Raw genomic sequence first — 25,485 nt, 5'->3', positions numbered from 1 at the left:
GTCAACAAAATGTATTGTGAGGAAAAATAAAAGCAAATAAAAACCAAAAATGATATTTTTAGAAAAAAAATTTGCTGACTGTACTTTTTGTCGACTGTACTTGCATTGTAAACTAAAAATACATTTCTGTATTAAGAGATCGTCCGTCATGTTCAAAATTACATTTCCGTGCTAAATCTTAAGTCTCTTCTATTCTCTTCCATTAACCATTGAGGAGTTCCGTGGTACTTCTATGCCTCTTTTTTATGGATAAAGGCATGTCCTTGGAAAAAACAGGTTATGCTCCTTCACTGGATTTTTTCTTGCAACCAAAATAAAAACACCAACGTGTGTTTACATCCACCTGAAAAAAGATCAAAATTATTATAAATCCTTACTTATATTTAATATTATAAACGTGAAAGGAACTCTGTCTGTCTGTCTGTTAACTTTTCATGCTTCAACCGCTGAACTGATTTAGCCGAAATTCATTATGTAGGTAGTTGGAGTCCCGAGGAAGAACATAGGCTACTTTTTATCCCTTAAAAATACATAGTACATACTCGCGGGAAAGCGATAAGCGAATTCTTCGTAGACAGAGTCGCGGGCAACAGCTAGTTATAATATAATGTTTCACTAACCACAGAAATTTTACTTTATCATAATATTTACCAGCCAATGCAGAACAACATCACCTGTCGCATCAATCACATTGTCAGTTGATATCTATATTATTCTATATATATGTTATTCTGTGCTCTCAAACAACTTTGTTCCGGCAACATATTCAACTTTTGATGCCCTAAAATGCAATGTAAAAAAATAGACAAAAAACTGTATTGATATAATTTTGTACTTACGTTCATCCATTTTACCGGTACGGACATGAGTGCTTTATCTCCTCTGATTTCGGCAACATTGTATACTTATCACTGGTGTCAAAATATTCTACTCATAGCCATGTGTGGCAAGTTCCTTGAATCTGATCGCACAAATTCACTCATTTCGTATTGAAAGGTGAAGCCGCTAAAATCGAAAATATGGTCCAAAAGTCAAGCCAAGTGTCGTCGAGACTGCAAGATAGCGTTGTCGAAGAAGCAGAGCCAAAATAGTCGTCGAAACTATCCAATCGTGGTCCAATTATCATGCAAAGGTCGTGGAGAAATGCGGCAAATTTTAAAGTACTGAGTTTGTGCTGAGAGGTCTTTAAAAGTATCCGAAACACACACTGATCGCACCAAATCGCAAAGCAAATAAAACGGTTTTAGGTTAGATTCTACTTGACAGTGACAGCAGTGATAGTTGACTTGGTTTTTTTTTTTACTGTTTCTACTAAGTACTGAGCCCTCAACGGTTCTCCCATTTCAATCTCACAAACGTCATATCGACCACTTAAAAAAATATTTCTAATTAATAGGAGGAAATAAAAATAAAAGAGCTGCAGTTCCTCGATTATTAAGACGTCGACTATCGAAGAAAAATATATTTAGCACCTCTTCAAAAAACTTTACTTAGCCAATTGTCAAAACGACTATCGGATACGATAACACAGGGGACAGAAGCTCTGGCAGCTTCCTCGCTACTTATCAGCATTGCTATACTCGTACAGCGAGCAAAGTCTAACAGCCTTATTCATAAAAAGTTAGAGCCTCCTTGAAGGCTCCTTGAAGGCCCGATGCTAAAAAAACATGATTCATAAACGTCTGTTAGCGCTAATCAGTCGATCAAGGCTCTGCTAAAGTAAGAGGACCGTAGACTCTCCTTTATCTCCCTGCTAAGTCACAAAATGACCGCCACAAGTTTGAACAGCTGACTTTGACAAGAGCAAAAAACCATACCGAAGATATTTTTAGTGAAAGGGAGTGTTACGCAAAGATTAAAATAATCCAGGAAAAAATATTTTCAGGAATTTGTATTTAAAAATCCTCTAAATAAGGTATTCATTACTGCTACTTTGCTAACAATAAATATGAAAAAAAAAATAGGATGATTAACATTATTACGGCTTTTTGCACTTAGGTACAACATAAACATGCGGATCGGAAATGGCGGGAAAACAAACATCTCGCTTTTTATTTTTTTTCCTGCTAATTTGCTCTCAATTTTTTTTTAATTATCGATGAGGCCACTTTTTGTCTTTGATTTGTCAAGATGGCCAACATAACGCGTCTAATCCGTCTATCAGCAGCTCAATAACTAACAGACTAGAATAATACTTCTTGACAACCGTCTAACAAGCTTAATCAGTCTGCTAAGTAACAGACCTATCAAACCTCAATTAAGGATTTTTTATGAATAAGGCTGTAAGAACTTAAAGGACAACACACACAGAAAGCGTGCGCGGGTCGGGTCGTGTCCGCCGCGTGAGCCGCGCGGTTCGTTGTATTCACACAGAGAGCGGGTCGGACCCGCGACGGGCCCGCGGCGGCTATCAATGTTGCCAGTTTAGTGACATACAGCCTTATTCATAAAAAATCCTTAATTGAGGTTTGATCGGTCTGTTACTTAGCAGACTGATTAAGCTTGTTAGACGGTTGTCAAGAAGTATGATTCATAAACGCTTGCTAGCAGTCTGCTAGTTGTTGAGCTGCTGATAGACGGATTAGACGCGTTATGTTGGCCACCTTGACAAATCAAAGACAAAAAAATGGCCTAATCGATAATTTATAAAAAAAATTGACAGCAGTGACAGCAAATTACCAGGAAAAAAAATAAAAAGGCGCCATTTCCGATCCGCATGTTTATGTTGTGCAAAAAGCCATAATTATGTTAATCATCCTTTTTTTTTTCATATTTATTGTTAATTTATTGTTGCTAATTTAGAGGATTTTTAAATACAAATTCCTGAAAATTAATTTTTCTGTTTTTTTTTTTAATCTGCGTAGCCCTGCCTTCACTATAAATATCTTCGGTACCTATGGTTTTTTCTCTAGTCAAAGTCAGCTGTTCAAACTTGTGGCGGCCATTTTGTGACTTAGCAGAGAGATAAAGGAGGGTCTACGGTCCTCTAACTTTAGCAGAGCCTTGATCGACTGATTAGCGCTAACAGACGTTTATGAATCATGTTTTTTAGCATCGGGCCTTCAAGGAGCCTTCAAGGAGGCTCTAACTTTTTATGAATAAGGCTGTTAGTCCCTAGCAGTGACGACTTTTGCTTAAATCTTAGCGACCGCAAAAAAGTTTTGATGACAGAAATGGTTTAGGTATCTGGCGACTTTTGGAGTACAAATTAAAACAGTTCTAGAACCAATAATAGATACGACATTTTTGTCAACTCGACACAGATGCCGCGAGATATATGTGGAAAACGACAAACGCGCTTCTGCACCAAGGTCAAGCTTTATTTACTTACTTAATTAAATCCAATTTATGTAATGATGGGCTCGGCAATGGGTGAAATTTTTAAAAGTGGCTGATTTTTTTTATAGACAGGAATAAGCTTATACTAGTCAATGGAAAAAATAACAGATTTTTCTGTAGTACCTACCAATTAATTATGAATACGGTTTTTAGGGTTCCGTAGCCAAAATGGCAAAAACGGAACCCTTATAGTTTCGCCATGTCTGTCTGTCTGTCCGTCCGCGGCTTTGCTCAGGGACTATCAATGCTTCAAAGCTGTAATTTTACATAGCTATACTTATTATGAAAACTAACCCAACAAAATGGTACAATGAAAAATAAAAAAAAAATTTTTTTTGGGTACCTCCCTTAGAAAAAAAAAACCCTTACTTTAGTAAGGGTTTTTTTTTCTCATCCAACCCTTTAGTGTAGGGTCTTTTAAATTAAAAGCACTAGGGGGTTACTAAGACGATTTTTCGATTCAGTATTTTTTTTGCGAAATATTCAAATTTAAAGTAAACATTTTCATTAAAAACGAGTTTTAGGGGTTTTTAACTTAAGCTTTAGGGATAAATATTTTTGAGAGTTGGTAACACTGCGCTCGGCTCGCGCTGTTTGTAACGACGGGCGACGGGCGCGGGCCCGCGCACGACCCGCGCCCGCTCTCTGTGTGTGTTGCCCTTAAAGTCACTAAACTCGGCCGTCTAGACAGAGCAACGACGAGGTGCGGTGCGGGGGAGAGGGGCATGGCCCCGCGGGCGCCCCGTGCACTCCGACGTTCAGTGCGCGATGGTACTATGGTCTATCCCTGAAATGAAGATACTAAAATGACAGTCTGAAATGTCAAAAGTAAAAATAATGTGGTCAGCATAAAAGGAACAGTGCTGCTCCATGATTTCGGTTTCGTAAATAACCGATAAAATGTATATTTTACGATAGCAAAAAAAAAAATTATAGCATACAATATTCTACTTTCCATTTTGTAAATATAAATGCACTTTTACGATAAAGTGATAAAATATAAGCAAATGTAAAAATACAGTGTTCATCACTTAGTGCCAACATAAAAAATAATACAGAGGGGCTACTACAAAAGTAGAAAAACGAAGTTCGTATGGCACAGTCCCTTTCACTCGCGTGTTAAATGAGATAAGCGTCAGCGGGACGGCAACATACGAAGTTGCATTTCGTAGTTAGGGCCAGCATGGCTACTACGAAGTTCGAAAGTCGAGGTTCGTGTCGTTCCGTCCTTCTATTTAATGCAGGAGTGAGAGGGGTGTTGCGGTGCGAACTTTGATTTTCGAATTCCGGAGTAGGCCCTCAGATACCACACAACGTCATTGTTCATGTTTTTCGTATTCAAGTGGTATTCAACCGATTTTCGTTACTTTACTCGTATTGTCATTGGATGTGATCAGTGCGTTTTCTCGTGTTATTGTTGACATTATTTGTTAAATTTGTTGAGATAGATTTTTTATTTGTTAATTTTGTTTGGTCGTGTTTTTGTTGAGTTTTGTTTGATTAAACATGGATTCTGAGCAGCCAAGTACTTCGTCGCATAGACGACACAGCGAAGAAATACTTTTGCCTCGGAAAAAACGGAAACGTCAACCTCTTAGCAAAGCCGAGAAGTGTATGGTTGTAAATACGTACAAATATGTATACACAGAGGCCAAAGAATGAAATTGAAACTTAAACATCAACATCTATAAAAAGTTGAAATATCTCGAAAACGGTCGCATTTTTATTAGACCTATTTTACCTTTTCTAGAATGTCCTAAGTGCCCTACATTTTAGTACATCACAGATCCGTTCATATCTTAATATTTTACGACATACATACATAGGTACCTACAATATCTTTCGGTGATAACCGGTTGCGGCACATCACTATTTATGAGATGCAAAAAACAGGTAACACATGAAACGTCATTTTAGTATCTCGAATTATGGGACAGACCATAGCTGCGAAGTGTCGCAATTTTTCATGAATATAATTTAATAATTGTTCCGATACAGGAGTAGTCAATTTATTATAAATGCGTTGTACATGTGAAGTATACGGCTGTATGTCAACGTCGTACAGCCGTAATGATGGACAATTGAGATTCCATAAATTACTTAAAATAAAATCCCATGGTCTGTCCGTTAAGTGTACGTCATTAATTACTACCTAAGTATTAAAAAAATGTTCACGAGGAACTTTTAGACTATAAAAGGGATGATACTCTGTTGCCAACAAGCCTTCGACGGCGAGGCGCGGTGCGGGGCGGGGCGCGGCGCAGACTGTGAGCGGTTGCTTGCTAGGCGGCATCTGTGGCGGCATTATCAAAAAGAAACAGAACGCCACCGCCGCGCGGCAATTCGCTTTTTAATTCCTGACAATCGCGATTCGGTATAAGTGTGAACTAAGGCATCGATATTTAGTAATAAAATAATATATCTACTTACAAACTAAACAAAATTACGACTTTATCGTATTACTTCTTTTATTCATCATTATCATCATCATTATTACGACTTCACAAAAAATGTTATGAACCCCTTCTTGTGTGACCTTCAGTCCAATGTTATGCTGAATGGACTTTAAGCAGTTATGAATGCAGGTACACACATAATACGGTATTTGACAACTCCTGATTTTGCCATATCTTAATATTATTATGAAAATATAGATATACAGATAGTGTTTAGCGAAGAGAAAATTTAAATCGGTTGAAAATTGGATTTATAGTGATTTTTGGAAAAATCGATATACCTGTCTCTTTCTCAAACGCTTTTCTCTATGCAGCAAGTATGGCGGTACTGGCGTGTGACGTCACATGCCAGTATGTCTTTCTCTGTCTAATCTTGAATTTCAAACCTTTATAACTTTGTTATTTGTAAAGGTAGCTTAAAAATTGTTTTTCTATTCGATAACAGGCATTGTGTAGTTTTAATTTATAAAACATATACAAAATAGTCAAATACCGTATTATACCCACATTAATTAATACATACCTTATTATAGGAACGTATTTGCATTTTACTTTTTTGTGACAACCCTGATACATTTCCAGTGTCTAGCCGATTGTCGGCATTTCGCGCTCAGACAAAGAACATTAAGGGCAACACACACAGAAAGCGTGCGCGGGTCGGGTCGTGTCCGCCGCGTGAGCCGCGCGGTTCGTTGTATTCACACAGAGAGCGGGTCGGACCCGCGACGGGCCCGCAGCGGCTATCAATGTTGTCAGTTTAGTGACTTAGTCCCTAGAAGTGACGACTTTTGCTTAAATCTTAGAGACCGCAAAAAAGTTTTGACGACTAAAATGGTTTACCTGGCGACTTTTGGAGTAGAAATTAAAACAGTTCTAGAACCAATAATGGATACGACATTTTTTGTCAACTCGATCTTATACAGAGCCGCGAGAGATATGTGGAAAACGACAAACGCGCTTGCGCACCAAGGTCAAACTTTATTTACTTACCTAATTAAATCCAATTTATGTAATGATGGGCGATGGATGAAATTTTTAAAAGTAGCTGATTTTTTATCGACAGGAATAAGCTTATACTAGTCAATGGAAAAAAAAACAGATTTTTCTGTAGTACCAATTAATTAAAAAAATAAAATACTCGCAAAAGTGAACTAGCTACTGCGCATGAATACGGTATATGGCATAAACGGAACCCTTATAGTTTCGCTGTCTGTCTGTCCGTCCGCGGCTTTGCTCAGGGACAATAAACTATCCCGACAAAATGGTACAATGAAAAATAAAAATAAAAAAATTTTTTTTTTGGTACCTCCTAGACTCGTAGACGTAAAGTAGGGGTTTTTTTTCTCATCCAACTTTTTTGATTAAGTAAAGATTTCCGGAAATAGTCGCTCCCAAAAATTAGCTAGCAAAAATTGTCCCCCCCCCCCCCCTCTACCTTGTAAACTGTTTGTCCAAAAAATATGGAAAGGTAACGCTTAATAAATACTTTCAACGAAAATTGGTTTCAACGTGATCGGATATACCGTTTTTGAGTTATTGCCGAAAAACTGCGCCCTTGGCCGGTTTTTAATATATGTAGTGCCACGAGAGTTGAAGTGAATGATTACCCACACAGCTACAAAAATAAATAACTGATTGCACAAAAGAAGAATAAATAAAATGCACGAGTAACTGTCAAAAACCTGATGTCATTACACGACATGTAGCTGTGTGTGTAATCACTTCAACTCTTGTGGTACTACCTATACTAACATGTTTTAGGGGGATTTCCAATTAATTATAGCAATTTTAGGGGTTTTTAACTTAAGCTTTAGGGATAAATATTTTTAAGAGTTGGTAACACTGCGCTCGGCCCGCGCGCTATTTGTGACGACGGGCGACGGGCGCGGGCCTGCGCACGACCCGTCCCGCGCTCGCGTTCTGTGTGAAGGCGTCCATATACCGCCATGCAAATACGCCCGTCGCGGGCCCGCGCACGACCCGCGGCCGCTCTCTTGTGTGTGTTGCCCTTTAACCACTGTACATTTTCTTACACTGTGCAGCGAGGAAATGCTGCCAGCATCTTTGGGTCCATTCCATAGTCCATGCCGCGGGTGGATCCTTTTTCATTTTTTTTTCTGGTTCTAGTTTAGTTATTACGTATAGTTACTTTTATATTTTTTTTTGTAATAATTTTTAACTTAGTTTGAGATATTACGTAATGTAAATAACCAAGTTTTTACTTTCAAAATAAATTACATCCTTTAAAAATAAATAATTAAATTTGAGTAATATTTAAAGAAATAGATACATACTTACGAGTATGGTACTATTCAATGGAAAAAATCAATTGTGTAAACAAATGTGGTGACTGACATTGACACTTGACTGACGACTGGCTGACTGACTGACTGACGTTGGCTCTAGTGATGTGAAAGCTCTTTAAGATACTTCAATCAGCAGTAAATAATTATTTTGAATTTACTCATATTTCATTATTTAATGTTTTCCCTAAGTTTAATTTTTAAAAATGGCGAATCACGTATTCTCTTAGTCCTGTTCAAGAGTCATTCACAATGTTTCCATGTCCCTTTTAACTTAAAATGTTTAATAGCATTTTCACTAAGTTTTAGAATTATATCTTCAAATATATATACCTAACGTTTTTTCCATACAAACTTACACTCCCTTTTATACCCCTTTAAGGGTAGAATTTTTAAAATGGTGAAACATGTATATCCACTTATATTTTTTGACGTATATTTTCCCCAAAGTTTATGATGGAGTATTTTAGAATTGAAAGGGTCAGTTAAAATATGAATTAATTTAGATTTTTTTGCTGCTTAAGTAGCGTAGTAGAAAAAGGCAACCTGAGATATGTGTGCATAGGAGAAATTTGTATCTTGACTCCTGTCCAACGGTGGTGTAGGGGTTATAGTACGCAGTACGGATTGCTGAGGACCTAGGTTCGATTCCCAGCGCTGGTCTCTTTTTCTGGTTTTTCTGTGCATCCATGTCTCAGTTTGTATTTTCGATATAATTTAGAAGAGGCATTTTTAAATTTACACAAGACAGGGAAATGAGAGTAGACACAGGGAAGTGATTCAAAATGATTTTTTGGTCCAACAATGGACTCCACAGTAAATATGATACTAGTAAATAGAAATCTACATAATTTCTACTATAATACTCTTTTATCGTCCAACTAGTGTTTACCCGCGGCTTCGCACACGTAAATCATTAGGTCCAGCAGCTGAAATACGGGGTTTTTTAAAAATTGCCGTGGGAATTCCCGAAAATTAAATCGTTGTTTTCATTGACATTACATTAAAAACAATCATGGTCAAATTTCATGACTCTAAGCCCAGCGGTTATTAGTTCGAAATTTTATCCCTATCTCGAGGGAATATCGAAATAAAAAGTAGGCTATGTTTTATTCACGATGTCAAACTATCTACATACCAATTTTCATGACTCTAAGCTGAGCGGTTGTTATTTCAAGATTTTATCCCTATCCCATGGGAATATCGGGATAAAAAGTATCCTATGTTGTAATCCAGGTTATCTAACTTTTCGCCAAATTTCATCCAAATCCGTCCAGCCGTTTCAGCGTGAAGAAGTAACAAACATATTCACTCACTCACTCACTAACTTTCACATTTATAATATTAGTAGGATTAGTAGGATATAGTAGGAAGTAGGATAGTAGATAGGATTAGAAACCTTTATAAACTTCATTAAATAGTGTAACGTAACACAAATAATTAATATCTATGAATAAATTAATTTGCAGAGCCAGCCATAATTATCGGTAGATAAGGTTGGTTCAGTCAAATAATTAATTTTGTTGGTACAGCACTAAATTTCCAGAGACTAGACCGACCATAGACCAACTTCGGTGAGGAAAAAATTATCATGTCAATTTGACAAATATAACGGATTTTCGTCTTCCAATTAATTCTATAAAATAAACATATTTACACGATTATTTAATGATAAAATGATTGTTAAAAACAGTGGTGAGCTCATTGAGATGTGAATATGATCGGGATTGGCGTTCAAATGTAAGCAACTACGGAGTAATCGTGAAAAAATGCTTTGTTTACACAATTGATTTTTTCCATTGAATAGTATTATAGATACATTAAATAAGCAAGACTTGAGAACAATAGTGTTTGTCTTACGCAGTACATTAGTGTTTAACTGTTATACTATGTAAGTTTCTTTGAAATAAATAAATAAATAATAATGGAACAAACATAAGTCTTTTTTTACAAATATCTACCCCGACCGGGGATCGAACCCAAGATCTTAAGCTTCATAATCAAGTTCTCAAACCACTGGGCTATCCCGTCGCGAAAATAAATATCCATATTATAAACTAATTGTTAGCCAATAGGTATGTGTTTGTTTACTGTTCTCAAGCGAAACGTTAACCATTCCAGGGGCGGCGAGGACAGCACAAGCAACCCGTGTGCGATGGCGGCGACGGCGGCCGCCCCGGCCAACTGGCGCGGCACCAACGACAGCGCCACGGAGTATTGCCGGCGCGGCAACACGCCACTCACATACGGCAGGTACCAGCGGCACAATTCTACCGCGCCCTACGACACGCCTCCTCCTTCTAACACCGAAAGGTAACGTCGATTCTTCGATTCGAACTATACGAAAATCATTATAACCGCGCATCCAATATACAATTCGATGCTTCTCAATCGATCAGCATGATTTAGTTAGATACGCTTTACATTGACAGCGCTGCTGGCGCCAAAGTTAACTAGCATGGTTGCATTAGCCTGCATGTAGCACACCACCGCGAAATTGTAGCGAAACCGATAAGCTAGAAATACACTGACGCCGGAGGAGTATAATACGAGCTAACGTGATAAACCTAACCAATAAAAAGTTGGAAAACCCCCAACATTGTCACTTCAAAGTTTAATATCTCAAAAACGGCTAAACCGATTTTGATGAAACATGTCTAAAAACCATCGCTAGAAAACCTGATTTCAAATAAAAAAAACCGCATTCAAATCGGTCCACCTGTTTAAGAGCTAAGGTGCCACAGACAGACACACACATAGACACACATAGCGGTCAACACTTATAACACCCCTTTTTTTGGGTTTTTCGATTAAAAAAAGGCACATCGCGTTCATGTTAGCTCAAATATTACAACCGGTACTGTCCGCGCCGCTACTATAATTACGAGTACGCCATATTTTTTAACCATAGCAGATTTATTTTACAAGATCGAAATGTATCGTATATTTTCCGTGTTACTGCTTAACTCGGTTACATCAAGCCCCACCGCCTTATACACTTCACGCGTGACACCAACCGAGCACCAAACGCTTGGACAATACAAGAAAACCACGTGACTGACTGGCAACGTGACAAACAACATGGTCCAGTGTCGAAAATCCAATTTACTAGCGACGATAACTGGCGTCAGCTTCTCGTTCAATGTAAACTGCTTTGCTTTAAGGATTGAAATTTCGCATTGTACCTAGATAGGTACAGTGCGAAATTATTACGCGGGTTACTTGTTTATTATTATTTTCGGAAACCTAATGTTTCGCAATCAAATTGTTAGCTGATTTTTGTTTCACAGAAAACGTTTCGCCCAGTAACGATGCGCATATTTATTAAAAAAGCAGATGAGTTGTTACGTAAAGTTTCGAATCTAATTCAGTTGTATTTGTGCAACTGTGACATAGTATTATTGTTTATTTTGGAAATCATAACAACACCGGGATCGGGATCTCCTTAATGTTCGTAATGTCCAATGCCGGTAGTAGTAATAGATTAAGTAGATTTTTGTTGCGCACACCTGTAAAAATATTAGAAAATGATTTGGTGACGGTTTTGTGTAGCAATATACCTACACAGATTTTCGGATTGCTTACTGATAATAATGCTAATCAATCGTGCGACTTGTTGTCTTTCTTCGAATATTAGTTCCGCTAACCGTGACAACTATAAAATGATCAATCGCCCGAACGTTAAGGTGTTTTCTTTTTAATTTAACTCCAAATTCGTTACTTTTACGGGTATCCCGTGAAACCATATCGAAAATACAAACTGAGACATGGATGCTAGTGCTGCTGCTTAAGTAGCGTAGTAGAAATAAGCAACCTGAGATACTCATACTCATACTCATACTCTTTTATTGGTAATATCATTATTACATGTCATTTTGTTAAATTATTCTAATATATGACGAGATATGATGATGAGATATGTATTCGCACATGAAAAATTCGTGTCTAGATTCCTGTCCAGCGGTAGTGTAGGGGTTATAGCACGCAGCACGGATTGCTGAGGACCTGGGTTCGATTGAAAATACAAACTGAAATACAGATGCACAGAAAAAACAGAAAAATAAGACCATCACTGGGAATCGAACCCAGGTCCTCGGTAATCCGTACCGCGTGCTATACCGCTACACCACTGATGGTCAACGGTACCGACACGAATTTCCCTATGCACCTTATATCTCAGCTTGTGTTTCTTACTTAGTCACTTAAGCACTAAAGTGACTAAGTGACTAAGCTAAGTGGTTGCTTAAGTGACTAAGTAAGAAACACAAGCTGAGATATAAGGTGCATAGGGAAATTCGTGTCGGTACCGTTGACCATCAGTGGTGTAGCGGTATAGCACGCGGTACGGATTACCGAGGACCTGGGTTCGATTCCCAGTGATGGTCTTATTTTTCTGTTTTTTCTGTGCATCTGTATTTCAGTTTGTATTTTCAATTTCGGTTTTACGGGATGACCGTAAAAGTAAAAATTTGGAATTGAAATAAAAAATACAAAAAGATTCCAAAAAAAACAATCTTAACTGGGTTCGATTCCCAGCGCAGGTCTCTTTTTCTGGTTTTTCTGTGCATCCATGTCTCAGTTTGTATTTTAGATGTGCTTTGGTTACTACCATTTGAAATAAATATTAATTGTTCATTATTAAAACCTATCATCACATATTCTATTATTAATCTTGAACAGTTATTATTAGGTAGTACCTAACCATATATGCATTGGACCTCGGAATGAGAAATAATAAGCTGGAAACTTGTAGAAAAATAAAAACCTTTAATATAGCGTTTTAAGACTTGTTTCAAAAGTCTCACAGAATATCTTGTCCGCGTCTATTCAAGGCCAAACTCACTAAAATCGTTGTTGAAAATGTCGCATTCTTTTAATGATATTTATTTGGATCTATTACAAAATTGCAGAGCTTAAATTTACATTTTGTCTAAAATTACGTTTTTATGAGTTAAACCGTTTTTGAATTAGAGCGCATAGAGCGCGCAGAACACAAGCCTTCTCTTACATATTATTTCATTTCTCAGTGGACCTCTATTCACCGCAATGGAACGTTTTATCTCAGGATTCACAATTGACCTTATGTACCATTATGTCATGTATGTATGGCTAGCGATACGTTCTCTCCACGCTCTATCATTTCAGCTAGAGACTTGAAATTTGGCAGACATATTTTTACTTTGTAATTTTAGTTTAGTATATATTTAGTTTTGTAATTGTTTTTTTATATTAGTCAAGTAAATTTTTGTTTCGGAGGTGTTAATTCTTGAGGATTGTGGAGATGAAATAAGAAGAGATTTTCCTAAATTCCAACGGAATGTAGAATAACTGGAATGCGCGTTTTAGCTTTAGGGCTCTATTTGTAATTATTAGTGACTCAAATTTGCCATACATGTAGGTAGTTAGTATGAGAGCTTTAAACTATTTTCATAATTTCTTTGAATTTCCACGAGATAAATAAATAGTAAAGAAGAAAAAGGCTTAGCGTGGCTCGTTCTACCCGCTTTAACTCGACAATGGTTGAATGTGTATAAAAACGTAATCTAGACCTATGGACAAATTAAAACTATAATTTCGCCATAATATCATCGAATCCATAGAAAGCGAGATATTTGCAAAAAAAACGACTTTTATGACCTCTGACCTGTGAGAATTGTGAGACAAGTTTTAGAATGTGATATTAAAGGTTATACGAGTTTCCAGTTTATTATCTCTCATTCTGAGGATGACTCGATCATATAATATCGTATACGGCTGAATTATAACTTTCTAGGTACGGATTACATCCATACTATCCATACTTACTAATATTATAAATGTGAAAGTGTGTTTGTATGTTTGTCCATCTTTCACGCCGTAACGAACGGATCGACGTGATTTCTGACATAGAGATAGTTTATGGGCCCGAGAGTGACATAGGCTACTATTTATCCTGGAAAAATGCACAGTTTCCGAGGGAACAGCGCGCGATAACCGAATATGACGCGGGTGGAGCCGCGGGCAAAAGCTAGTACTGTTATAATGTTCAATGACTAAAGTATAGGCTAGCTGTTAAAAAGTTCCTTAAAGTATGCTAAATTATTTATGAGAATTATTATTTACTCAAAGGGGATCTTCGTTTTTTTCTGACCAAGATACAATCTACAACAATCGTTATTACCAAATCGTGACAGGCTTGATCCAAAATGTGTAACTAACAAAAACGCTCGTGTTGTCGCTTTGAGTGTCAGCTGTCGATTGAGTAATTGAACGGGTAATTATAGACGCAGGGTTGAATCTGTTTTAGGACAACACCACACCACCGATGGTATGCGAGTGGCGCGAGTGGCGCGGGAGGCACTGCGACGGGCGGCGAAAGCACGCCCAGCACGCCAGGGGGCGCGACAGAGAGCGGGCGGCGCAGGCGGCCCTCGGGCTCCGGCTCGTCGCGCTCCGAGTCCAGCTCGCCCGAGCCCAGCGACACCTCGCGCGCCTCCACGCCCGCCGCGCCGCCGCCGCACCCTCACAACAACCACACTAACCACCGGACGCCTCCCACGCACCAACATCAGGTATGAATCATGTCGTATCATACCTTATGATAACAACAACACTACGACTTTTGATTATGTACTGTCAGCTGCAGATAAAGATGACCCCTCTACGATATATGAATGTACTGCAGTGGGGCCACGTTTCTCTGCGCAGCTGACTACCTACATACATGTCTAGATATTACGTGACTGTTAGAAGACCCAAACATTTCTGCTGGTATTGGTTTATTTCGGCGGTCAGTATCATCTTGTGTCGCATAATGATTCTGACGTTTACATAAACGACCATTTCCCATTTGCTATCATTTTCACGTGAAATTGATAGCAAAATTATCGTTTGCAGTTTGAAAATAAATTAAATGAATAAATTGTTATTTAGTCTTAATGCTGCACAAAAAAATAAACCACGGTCTTAGACAAATAATATAATTATCAAAGGTTTTATAAAATAGCACTAATAAAATCGCAAATTAAACATAGGGTCACTGGCGTTGCCCCTAGCAACTGACGGCCGTCATCTTAGCAGCCTAGCAACTAAAAACCGCTGAATGAAACACGTTTCTTGTATGACGACCCTCTTTAATTTTTAACTTTATTTTATTTTTAGTATTTGTTGTTGTAGCGGCCACTGTAATACATAATCTGTGAAAATTTCAAGCGCCTAGCTATTACGACTCAAGAGATAGAGCCCTGCGACAGAAGGAAAGAAAGAGACAGAGGAGTCTCAGTAATAGGGTTCCGTTGGCACCCTTTGGGTAAGGAACCCTAAACAAGGAAAAAAAAAGGGTTGGATGATCTCCCATTGTCATAGCTAACCTAACAATCTGAAATATGTATTTCAGGTCAAGTAACCATTAAGCTTTGGATTCCGAAGGCAAGCTCACGCCTGATGCCACCAAAGTTAGCTCACACGCACTCATGTCATGCTCTGAAAGCAGAGCGGTACCGAGGGCATGTATAGAAGAAAGCGTAAACGTTTTATTTATGTTTATGACATTATCTATTATTCTGCTTGTCTACAGTGGGCATCGACTGCGAGCGGGAGACCTTTGGCCATCTGCGTCAGAAATCTCCCGACGAGGTCGACGGATAGCTCCCTCAAAGATGGCCTCTATCACGAGTACAAGAAACACGGGAAGGTGGTGTGGGTGAAAGTGGTCGGGCAGAACGCCGACCGATATGCTGTGGTCCGATTTAAGAAACCGTCCGACGTAGAGAAGGCACTCGAAGTGTCTCAAGATAAGCTTTTTTTTGGGTGTAAGATCTCAGTGGCGCCTCACCAAAGTTGTGATGAAGATGCGGATTCGGCCAAACCTTACGAGACTGATATCGATGAATACCATCCGAAGGTCAGTATTACGAGCTCTCACGATTCATTTTCAAAGACTTTGCCAAAGTTATTGAAGACGTTCTCCGTTCTGTTGCAGGCGACTAGGACGTTATTTATTGGTAATTTAGAGAAGGATGTAACGCAGCAACAGTTGAGAGATAAATTTAAGCACTTCGGACGAATAATCGAGATCGATATCAAGAAAGGCAGCGGGGGCGGTGCGGGCTACGCGTTTTGTCAGTACGCGTCGATATCGAGCGTAGTGGAGGCGATCCGTGCCATGGACGGCGAGTACGTGGGCGGCTCGCGCGTCAAGCTGGGCTTCGGCAAGCCCGTGGCCACCACCTGCGTGTGGGTCGACGGGCTCACTGAGCACACAGAAAAACAGGTACGTCGTACGCCCCTAGACAACCCCCAATGAGGCTTCGTTAAACAGCGGCCGCGACGCCCGTGTCACTTTGGCATGCTAATTTGTATGTGAATCACAAAGGATTCGGCGCGACTGTAGTCCCAGCCTCACGCTACGCTGACGTCGCGCCCCGCCGCGCCCGTTTGAGGAAGTTTTTATTTCCCTACTCGCATGTCATTGTACTTTCCCGAATAGATTTGAATACATCCTACTATCTAAACAGAGACTTAATAATTCATGATTCGTTTAGAGCAGCATCGTTGGTTTGGCTGATAAATAATGCACCTGAGTTTTGTCTAACAGATACTTAATAATTCATGATGCGTTTAGAGCAGCATCACTGGTTTCACTGTTAAAACGTGCACCTGAGTTTTGTCTTATAATAAGTCAGAGAGTCTTATTCAATTTTAATCATAAGGCCGGCCGGTTTAAGTAAGTTATACCGTGGTCCAGAGACGCGGTAAGTGCGCTGCCGATCGAGAGTAGGCTTGGTCGGATCGCATAATGCTTCAGTGTTGTAGTCTGCCCCAAACATACTTGTAAAACACAAGGTATCAATACCTCCTCTAATTGATAAATCTCGAACATGAAACTTAGGAAGTTTAGTTAGTTTAGGTTAGGGGGTGCTAAGGGCCTCAATTGCATGTCAAAGGCCACTCAGGAGGTATTGGTGCTTCATCGTCGATAACACGCTTTAGATATTTTCTGCTTCCTTTATGAACGGCATAACTTATGTTGTACATAAAGGAACCAAAAACATAAGGTGAGAAGTAAACTTTGACACCGCGTAAGGCCAGTAGATAATACTTATAATTGCCTTTTTCGGATGTGTACTTAATGTCATTGCTCCCAGATCTGAGGCCGTATTCGCACACAAAAACTGTCATTTGATTGCGATCGCGAGCGTCAGAAACGTTAAGCAATACGGCGTCTTGTTCCGGACCTCGGGTCTCAGGTGTGGTTTTAGGTGTTGATGATGAATGTTGTCGTGTGTCGGCAGGTGCTGGGCGCGGTGTCGCGGTGCGGCGCGGCGACGTCGGTGTGCGTGGACCGCGCGGCGGGCGCGGCGCTGGTGCACTTCGAGCAGGCGGCGGCGGCGGGCGCGGCCGTGCGCGAGCTGCGCCGCGTGGCCGCGCAGGCCTCCGCCGCCGAGCCCGACCACCCTCGCCTCTGCGTCGACTACGCCTCCCGAGAGTGCCAGGTACGAAACAAACATACGCGCATTATAACCAGGGGTTGGACACTCCGCAGTATAGGTATGTTCAGCCGGCGCGCCCAATCATTGGGCGCGCGGCAGTGGGTTGCCGCTCGGCTCGCACGCTGGACGCGTCGCGCGTGTTTTGTGTAGGTACCTACTTATTTCATTTTTGCAACAATGACTTCGAAACGATATAATCCGTCTGAGTTATACTGTTGTGTTTACGGATGTATAATTAAAAAGAAGATAAAGGAATCTGAATTATCATTTCTCAACATTCCGAAATATGTTGAAAGGTCGTTCTCTTTACTTCTCTAATTTCCTAATTCCCTGCCTAGTAAGTAATAGTTTCGTATGTTTGTAATTATCTACTGATAAAATTCTGTAATTAGTTGGTCAGAAATAATATTAAGACATGGTTTCGCCAATAGGTACGGAAATCTGTAGTAGGCAAAGGTAGTTCGGTTCGGTTATCATCTTATCATTGTCATGCTTGGTTGTTATGTAGGTATGTTAAAGAATATTTACTTGTTTATTAAAGGCAGTTTATTGAGTTCATATTAATACCCACTGTTATCTTTATTTATCGGCGAGTGGGAACCCTGTTTTCTTGCCGCCAAACCGGTTTCGAGTCAACGATGCCAACGGATTATGAACGCTCGTGTAACATGATAAGTTTCAATTTCACGTGCAAGTCGTAAGAGTAGGTAACGATTTATATCTAAACTTGACTTTTGTTCGAGAGAGTCCCTTCTGTACGGTAGTACTGTTACTTATTCTGTGTGGATCCCATCGTCAAATTCTGCACCTATGTATACTTTTGATCGAAATGTAACTTTGCCTATATAATAAGCGGTATAAGTCTCTTTAGGCTTAAGTGTTCAATATCGCTTGTAAGTTTGGGATCGTGGAACGATTCATACATCACGTTTTAAATGCAATAGTGAAAGATAAAAGTATCTAAAATATTTATGAAAATAGGAACGACAAAACTTTGCTAGGCAATCTTGTGGCGCTGCTTATAATCAATTTTATTATTTAAGTAACGTTTCGAACATTGGTATTGGTACAGAATTATACAGTGGAATCTTTCAGCAATTTCTTTTTGGTAATTAAATAGAGTTAAGACTTTTTCAAAATATGGACACATCGCGACACTAGTTGAGACTAGTGTTGAGTCTTTGCCGTAGCCGATTTAAAGTGGCAACGATGAATTGGTAGGTTGAGCGGAACGTATGCAATGTGAAAATTCAAATGCGTATCAGACATGTAAGAAATACGTCAGCCAACGTTTTATTTACATCTTTAAAACTTAGCTAGGTATAACCCAACTTTACACCATACAAATTTTCCACGCATCATGAAACTTCGTTATTTTTATATTTTATTTTTAAATCAAATTGTTTTGCAATAATTTTACTAAATATTTTTTATCATGTTGGAGTAATTAGCTTAGCATTATCTATGGTGACAGGGGGGCTATTACGCAATTCAAAAATAGAAGTTCGTATCGTAAGTAGAGGGACGGTACGATACGAACTTCGATTTTTGAATTTTGTTGTGTTGTATTGGCGGGTAGCCATTATTTTATTCATTTGTTTTTATAGCGTCTTTCTTTTGCCGAGCTGTGTTTGCCGAAGTGTTTAGACACAAAATAATTTCATTTTTGCATTTTTTTCCTCACTATGTGCTGAAAATCATTGTGTGTATCACGGGCCGTAAGGGGATTACAAACTCGAGTCATTAAAAGCCCTCCGCCTCCGGCGTCGGGTTTCTAATAGACTCACGTTAGTAATCCCCTACTTACGCCCCTTAGAATACAATACAATACAATACAATAACTCTTTATTGCCCACCAACACAGTAAGCAGTACAGAAAACACAAGTATATACATAGAGATTTTCTAAGGTAAGCAATAGGCGGCCTTATCGCTTCAGAGCGATCTCTTACAGGCAACCTTTACAATGGACAGAAATAAGGAATACATTTTAGCAGGTGGTGCAATTTACAGTAGATTAGAGCAGTATCAAGAATACATAAAACTAACACATACAATACACATACTCAACAAATCTAAACAGATAGATACCATAACAACATATAAATAAGCTAACTATAACCCTAATGCACAATGTACTATAAAAGTATCGACATTCATTCTAGTACCTAGTGAAATCATAAGACGTATCTGGGTTCCGCTTTTGTTTGTTACGTTATGCAGTTACGAAGAATAACTGCCCTATTACAGACATATAGCGAAGCGACAGTAATAAGGTTCCGTTTGGCGTCCTTCGGGCACAGAATACTAAAAAGATCAGTTAAAATGGTCACATCGCAGTCGATTGCGATGTCGATATTGCTCACTCTCGTCTGTTCTTCATCGCTATTTTACTTTTCTCTTCTTAGTCGGACACTCTTGTCAGAGTGGTCATGGTTGCGCAGACGAGGTACACGGAGAGATATTCGGTGGGTCGCAGACTTTTTCGCAGACTCTTAGCAATGTGCTTCCATTTCTGCTGGTTAGAGGCGTTGCGAGTACACTGGATCATGGTGGATGCTATTTTACGGAGTGTTCTAATTATTGGATTGGCGTCGAGAACAGCTCAGCGTCGTTGACTGTGTCCCTTTTCACTGGCATGGCGTTAAGTCGATGAAGTCGTCTCTGTGAAACCGTTTGTTTTCTGTATAATATTTTACCTTTATTTCTTTTTCGTTTGACAGGAGGCGTTTTACGAGCAGCTGGAGAAACACGGGGGTTCGGCAGCGCTCTCGGGCTCCGAGCGGCTAAGCGGCGACCTCGCCACGCGTTACCCAGCCTCCACGCGGCACGACCCCCTCAGGTAGATAATATTTGATCAACGTCAGATTTATAGGGTCTGTTTTGTAGAACGGGGGCCCTCGATCGGTGCGAAATCGATAAATGGTAACAAAGCTCGTACTCACAAGATGTCTCAGTGTGCGTGGCTGAAGGTACCGACAGCTATCAAGGAGATATCAGATTTCAGATATCAGATTTTTCTGTAGTACCAATTAATTAAAAAAATTAAATACTTAGATTTTATTCTCGCCAAAATGAACTAGTTACTGCGCATGAATACGGTTTTTAGGGTTCCGTAGCCAAAATGGCAAAAACGGAACCCTTATAGTTTCGCCATGTCTGTCTGTCTGTCTGTCCGTCCGCGGCTTTGCTCAGGGACTATCAATGCTAGAAAGCTGTAATTTTGCACGGATATATATGAAAACTATCCCGTCAAAATGGTACAATAAAATTAAAAAAAAAAGTGTACCTCCCATAGACGTAAAGTAGGGGGTTTTTTTTCTCATCCAAACCTAGTGTGGGGTCTTTTAAGTTAAAACCATTAGAGGGTTACTAAGACGATTTTTCGAATCAGTGATTTGTTTGCGAAATATTCAACTTTAAAGTACAAATTTTAATTAAAATCTTGTTTTAGGGGTTTTTAACTTAAGCTTTAGGGATAAATATTTTTGAGAGTTGGTAACTCTGCGCTCGGCCCGCGCGATGTTTGTGACGACGGGCGACGGGCGCGGGCCCGCGCACGAGCCGCGCCCGCGCCCGCGTTCTGTGTGAAGGCGTCCATATACCGCCATGCAAATACGCCCGTCGCGGGCCCGCGCACAACCCGCGCCCGCTCTCTGTGTGTTGCCCTTAAACTAACAGTAATTGTGTCAAAAGTGTTCTTTGAAATTCTTTAAATTGATTATATGTTATAAGTTTGACCGCTATGTGTCTGTCTGTGGCACCGTAGCTCTTAAACGGGTTGACCGATTTGATTGCGGTTTTTTTATTTGAAGGCAGGTTTTCTAGCGATGGTTCTTAGACATGTTTTATCAAAATCGGTTCAGCCGTTTCAAGATCATCAGCTTTTGTTCGCTGCGGTAGGAATCTTAGACGCATAATGGGTATTTACTTTACTTTCAAACATATTTGGAAACATATGCATGCATTAGCATACATGGATGCTATAAAACTATTCAAGATTATGGAATTCTCGGCCTGATGCTACAGCCAGTATATCCAGAACACTAGTAGGTACTGTGGGGACTGTAACTTGGTAAGAGCTTATGTACTGGGGATCTACGCGCGTGACTTTAAACTCATATGAAATAAACAAGGTTATTGTTCCGCTGATTTAGATTTATTGTAGAACTTGGTAGAACTTATAAATACATTTACATAGATAGTTCCGGCCGCTCAGGCTGTCGGGAGCAATCTGACCTCCGGCATGTATACCGCTGTCAATCGTTTTAAAGTCAAATTCTAGAAACATACAATATAGAAATACTACCATTATACATAATAAAGTCAATCTAACGTGCCACGTGGTCAGTTATACACACACTCTTGATAAAATCATAGCAGATATATCGTGTTTGGATTCGTTTCGATCAGTATTTGATTCTACATACAATAAAATGGAAGGAAGACCGGAAGACGAAGCATTGGCAGGCCTCCCACCAGGTGGACTGACGACATCGTGAGAGTAGCGGGAAACCGGTGGATGCAAGTGGCGAGTTTTTTTTTGTTGGGGGTTTTTTAAATTTTAAATTAATGTTTTTTTATTACTTGTGAACCGATTCGTTAATCCATGAAAACTACCTTCAATACATTAATGAAAACCACATCCACATCGGTTAACCCGTTCCTGGGGTTAGCGCGCTCCAACAAACAAACTGACAAACAGACAATTTTAAAAATCATTGTTTTGGGTTCTATTGCGCTTATAAATACCATTGTAACAGTTTTTCGCAAATATTTACAGATATCGGCCAGTCACAGTTTTTTAAAATGTATACCTTGAAATCAATCAAATCCTAAAATATCAAATTCTGATACCTGGATAGGCAGCGCGTTTCCGTGTACCTACCTAACTAACTCACATGGACATGTCCAGCTTAAGATGAACCCTAAGTAATTTCAACGAACTATCCATTTATCGAATTTTATATTTCTGAAAAAAAGGGGAACATTTTATTTCATTCATATACATTACATTAAATTAAACAAAACAAAGTCGAATTAAATTACAAAGCATACTTACCAGAAAATGACAAAAAAATCAAAATTAGTAAAATAATAATAACTAAAAAAACAATTATACAATAAAAATAATACAGAATATCAAAAAATCTAAACGAGAATAAAATAAATAAATAAATAGAAACTACTCAATACCTGTCCGCATCGTACTTTCCTTCTAAACCCACTCCAATCTGGTTTCCGTCCTGGTCATAGTACGACTACCGCTCTCATTAAAATCACAGATGACATACGTCTAGGCATGGACAGCAGAAAGTTAACGGTCTTGGAGCTGCTTGATTTCAGCAACGCGTTTAATGCTGTTGATTTTGACGTATTGTTGGGGATTTTGGGTTCCCTTAACACATCTCCTGCGGTAATTGATTGGTTTCGTAGTTACTTGGTTGGGCGTCGGCAACGGATAAAGGTGGAAGTTCCCCGTTCTTTTTGGTGTAACCTCTCGTCGGGTGTACCGCAGGGCGGAGTGCTCTCCCCTTTATTATTTTCCATATTTATTAACTCTATTTCTCATAATCTTCTCTCTTCTTATCACCTTTATGCTGACGATCTCGAAATATACTCCCAGGGTAGACTTGATGATCTACCTAATGTAATGGATGCCACGAATCTCGATTTAGCCCGGATTTTAAATTTGAGCAGACGTTATGGTCTAAATGTTAACCCAGCAAAAACCCAGCAATCATAGTCGGCAGCTCTTATTTTATCTCCAAATTAAATATGAATAATCTGCCGTCTATACTTTTTAATGGTGTTACGATACCTTTCTCGGCTCAGGTAAAAAACTTGGGTGTCTTTATGGACCAGACTTTATCTTGGGCGCCGCAAGTTAAAGAGGTAAGCAGGAAGATGTTTGCTGCTGTGGGGTCTCTGAGACGGCTTCGCAATTTTCTCCCATTCGCTACCAGGGTTGCGCTGGCAAATTCTCTTCTTCTGCCCATTTTGGATTATGCTGATATTTCCTTTCTTGATCTCACTGAGGAGCAACTGAATAAGCTTGAGCGTATCCAAAATGTCTGTATTCGGTTCATATTCGGATTACGGAAATATGACCACGTCTCCACCTATCGCACGCATCTCAAGTGGCTCCCCATTCGTTTTCGCCGTGACTCTCATATTCTTTCTCTTTTATACAGCATACTTTTCAACCCCACAACTCCAGAATATCTCCAACAACGTTTTAAGTTCCTGTCTTCCATTCGGTCTTCCCAAAATTTACTTCTCACTGTTCCAATTTCTTCCTCTAAGTTCTATCATAACTCCTTCACTTGCACTTCAATCCTTCTATGGAACTCTCTTCCCCTAGATGTGAGGAAAGCTAAATCTTTTCCTATTTTCAAAAATCTCGTCAAGGCTCACTTCTTGACACTGCCTTCTTAGCTCTGTCCTCAGTCTTTCTGTGTTTATCTATTTTATTTCCAAATTTCTTATCCTTTTTCTCCCATTACGGCCTTATTGTTAATTTATATTGCTATTTTATGTATTGTATAAGTATTGCATGTATGTATTTATATAGTTGTTTCATTTGTATTTATTTTAATATTATTGATTTTTTGTTTGTTTTTATTTTCTGTTTCTGTTTCTGCCACCTATTTTTGTAATACATAATTTCTTGTACCCAAATGGTTGTCTGGAAGAGATCGCTTTTAAGCGATAAGACCGCCTATTGTCTACCCTGAATCTAAGTGTTTATATCATAAGTTTTTGTACTGATTTATGGTGTGCAATAAAGAATATTTGTATTTGTATTTGTACTTGGCCCAAAAGTACCCATTACCCCAGCGGCATTGCCCCGTTGTATGGCCAACGAGACCCGCTGGATCAAGTACGACCCGGAACGGGGGTCACCTCCTGTGTCCCTCATCCTGCGCCCCAATTCCCAAACCAACGACCTGGCGTCCACCCCCCAAGGGCCAGCCGTCTTGACCGCAAATACTCCCGAAAAATAAGTTGTTCCCGAAGGCGCGCTATAAACAAATTCCTCGCAGACGACGTCGCGAGCAATAGCTGGTATTAGTGTTGCGCATAAAAAGTTCAATACTCTTTTGGGTCGTCAGCTCCCGACTCTAACGCTCCCGTCACGAACCAGAGGAAAGCAGATTATTCACAATCTTTTGTAGTAATTACCAGCCTGCTATAGATATAATTTGTGTGTTAGGTACGAGGGCTGCGCACCGCGGCCGCGCGCGTCGAGCTACGGTCGCGGCTCGTCGCGCACGCCTCGCTACTCCGCCGTCGTCGAGCACTACGACGCGGCCGAATACGCTGCCGACCGACGATACAGGTAGGTACACACTGACACTATCTCAACAGCGAGGTGACCAAACCATTTGTCTATTTTTTTTTTCTAGTTTACCACAATATTGAAGAAATTATTCGATTCGTTACAGACTTTAATCGAGAGTTATCTTATAAGTTAGTTTTGTTTTTTAATTTTGTGATGGTTATGGTACGATTTGCACTTGGCTAGTTTTTTTTTTATTATTTACTATGTTTTATGTATTTTTTTGTCGCAGGGTATATGAAGAAGTAGGCTCCAGTCCACAAGCAGAAGATGCCCCTTACGAAGACCGGCTACAGTCAGTTGTCGTGTCTCCGCATCGTGCTCGCAAACACCGGCGAGACTCCAGTCCGGAGGATCGTAAACATTCGAAGGTAGAATAGTATTTTTAATAAAACTATAAAGAGCTGGTCATGCTAGCTTTGGTAGTAGGACAATTATCCACTAAATAATATCCATTAAAAAAAAAATGCTTCTAAGCTCGCATAAAATTATAGGTACTTAATACAATAACCACAGCTTACTATACAATTATAATCAGGGTTCGGATTTTTCATCGCACGGTAAGATGGTCAATAT

At 39.5% G+C, this 25,485-nt stretch overlaps 1 protein-coding gene across 4 annotated transcripts in view; it reads left to right on the top strand.

Moving 5' to 3' along the window:
• Positions 1-25,485, top strand: part of spen (spen family transcriptional repressor split ends) — a 117,254-nt gene that overhangs the window by 63,179 nt on the left and 28,590 nt on the right. For 2 of the 4 annotated variants that reach the window (XM_074105467.1, XM_074105466.1), the window contains exons 3-10: positions 10,220-10,351; positions 14,385-14,649; positions 15,654-15,980; positions 16,059-16,349; positions 17,371-17,571; positions 20,291-20,409; positions 24,784-24,909; positions 25,142-25,280. In XM_074105467.1, the coding sequence (XP_073961568.1) occupies positions 10,220-10,351; positions 14,385-14,649; positions 15,654-15,980; positions 16,059-16,349; positions 17,371-17,571; positions 20,291-20,409; positions 24,784-24,909; positions 25,142-25,280 (1,600 nt within the window). Of the gene's footprint in view, positions 1-10,219; positions 10,412-14,384; positions 14,650-15,653; positions 15,981-16,058; positions 16,350-17,370; positions 17,572-20,290; positions 20,410-24,783; positions 24,910-25,141; positions 25,281-25,485 lie in introns of all 4 variants that reach the window. The other 2 variants (XM_074105465.1, XM_074105464.1) reach the window with 1 other exon arrangement.

This window comes from Choristoneura fumiferana, chromosome 23, assembly GCF_025370935.1.
Source record: "Choristoneura fumiferana chromosome 23, NRCan_CFum_1, whole genome shotgun sequence".
Taxonomy (NCBI): Eukaryota; Metazoa; Arthropoda; class Insecta; order Lepidoptera; family Tortricidae; genus Choristoneura; species Choristoneura fumiferana.
Note: the sequence above shows the minus strand (reverse complement) of the source record. Positions and strands in the feature narration are given on the sequence as shown.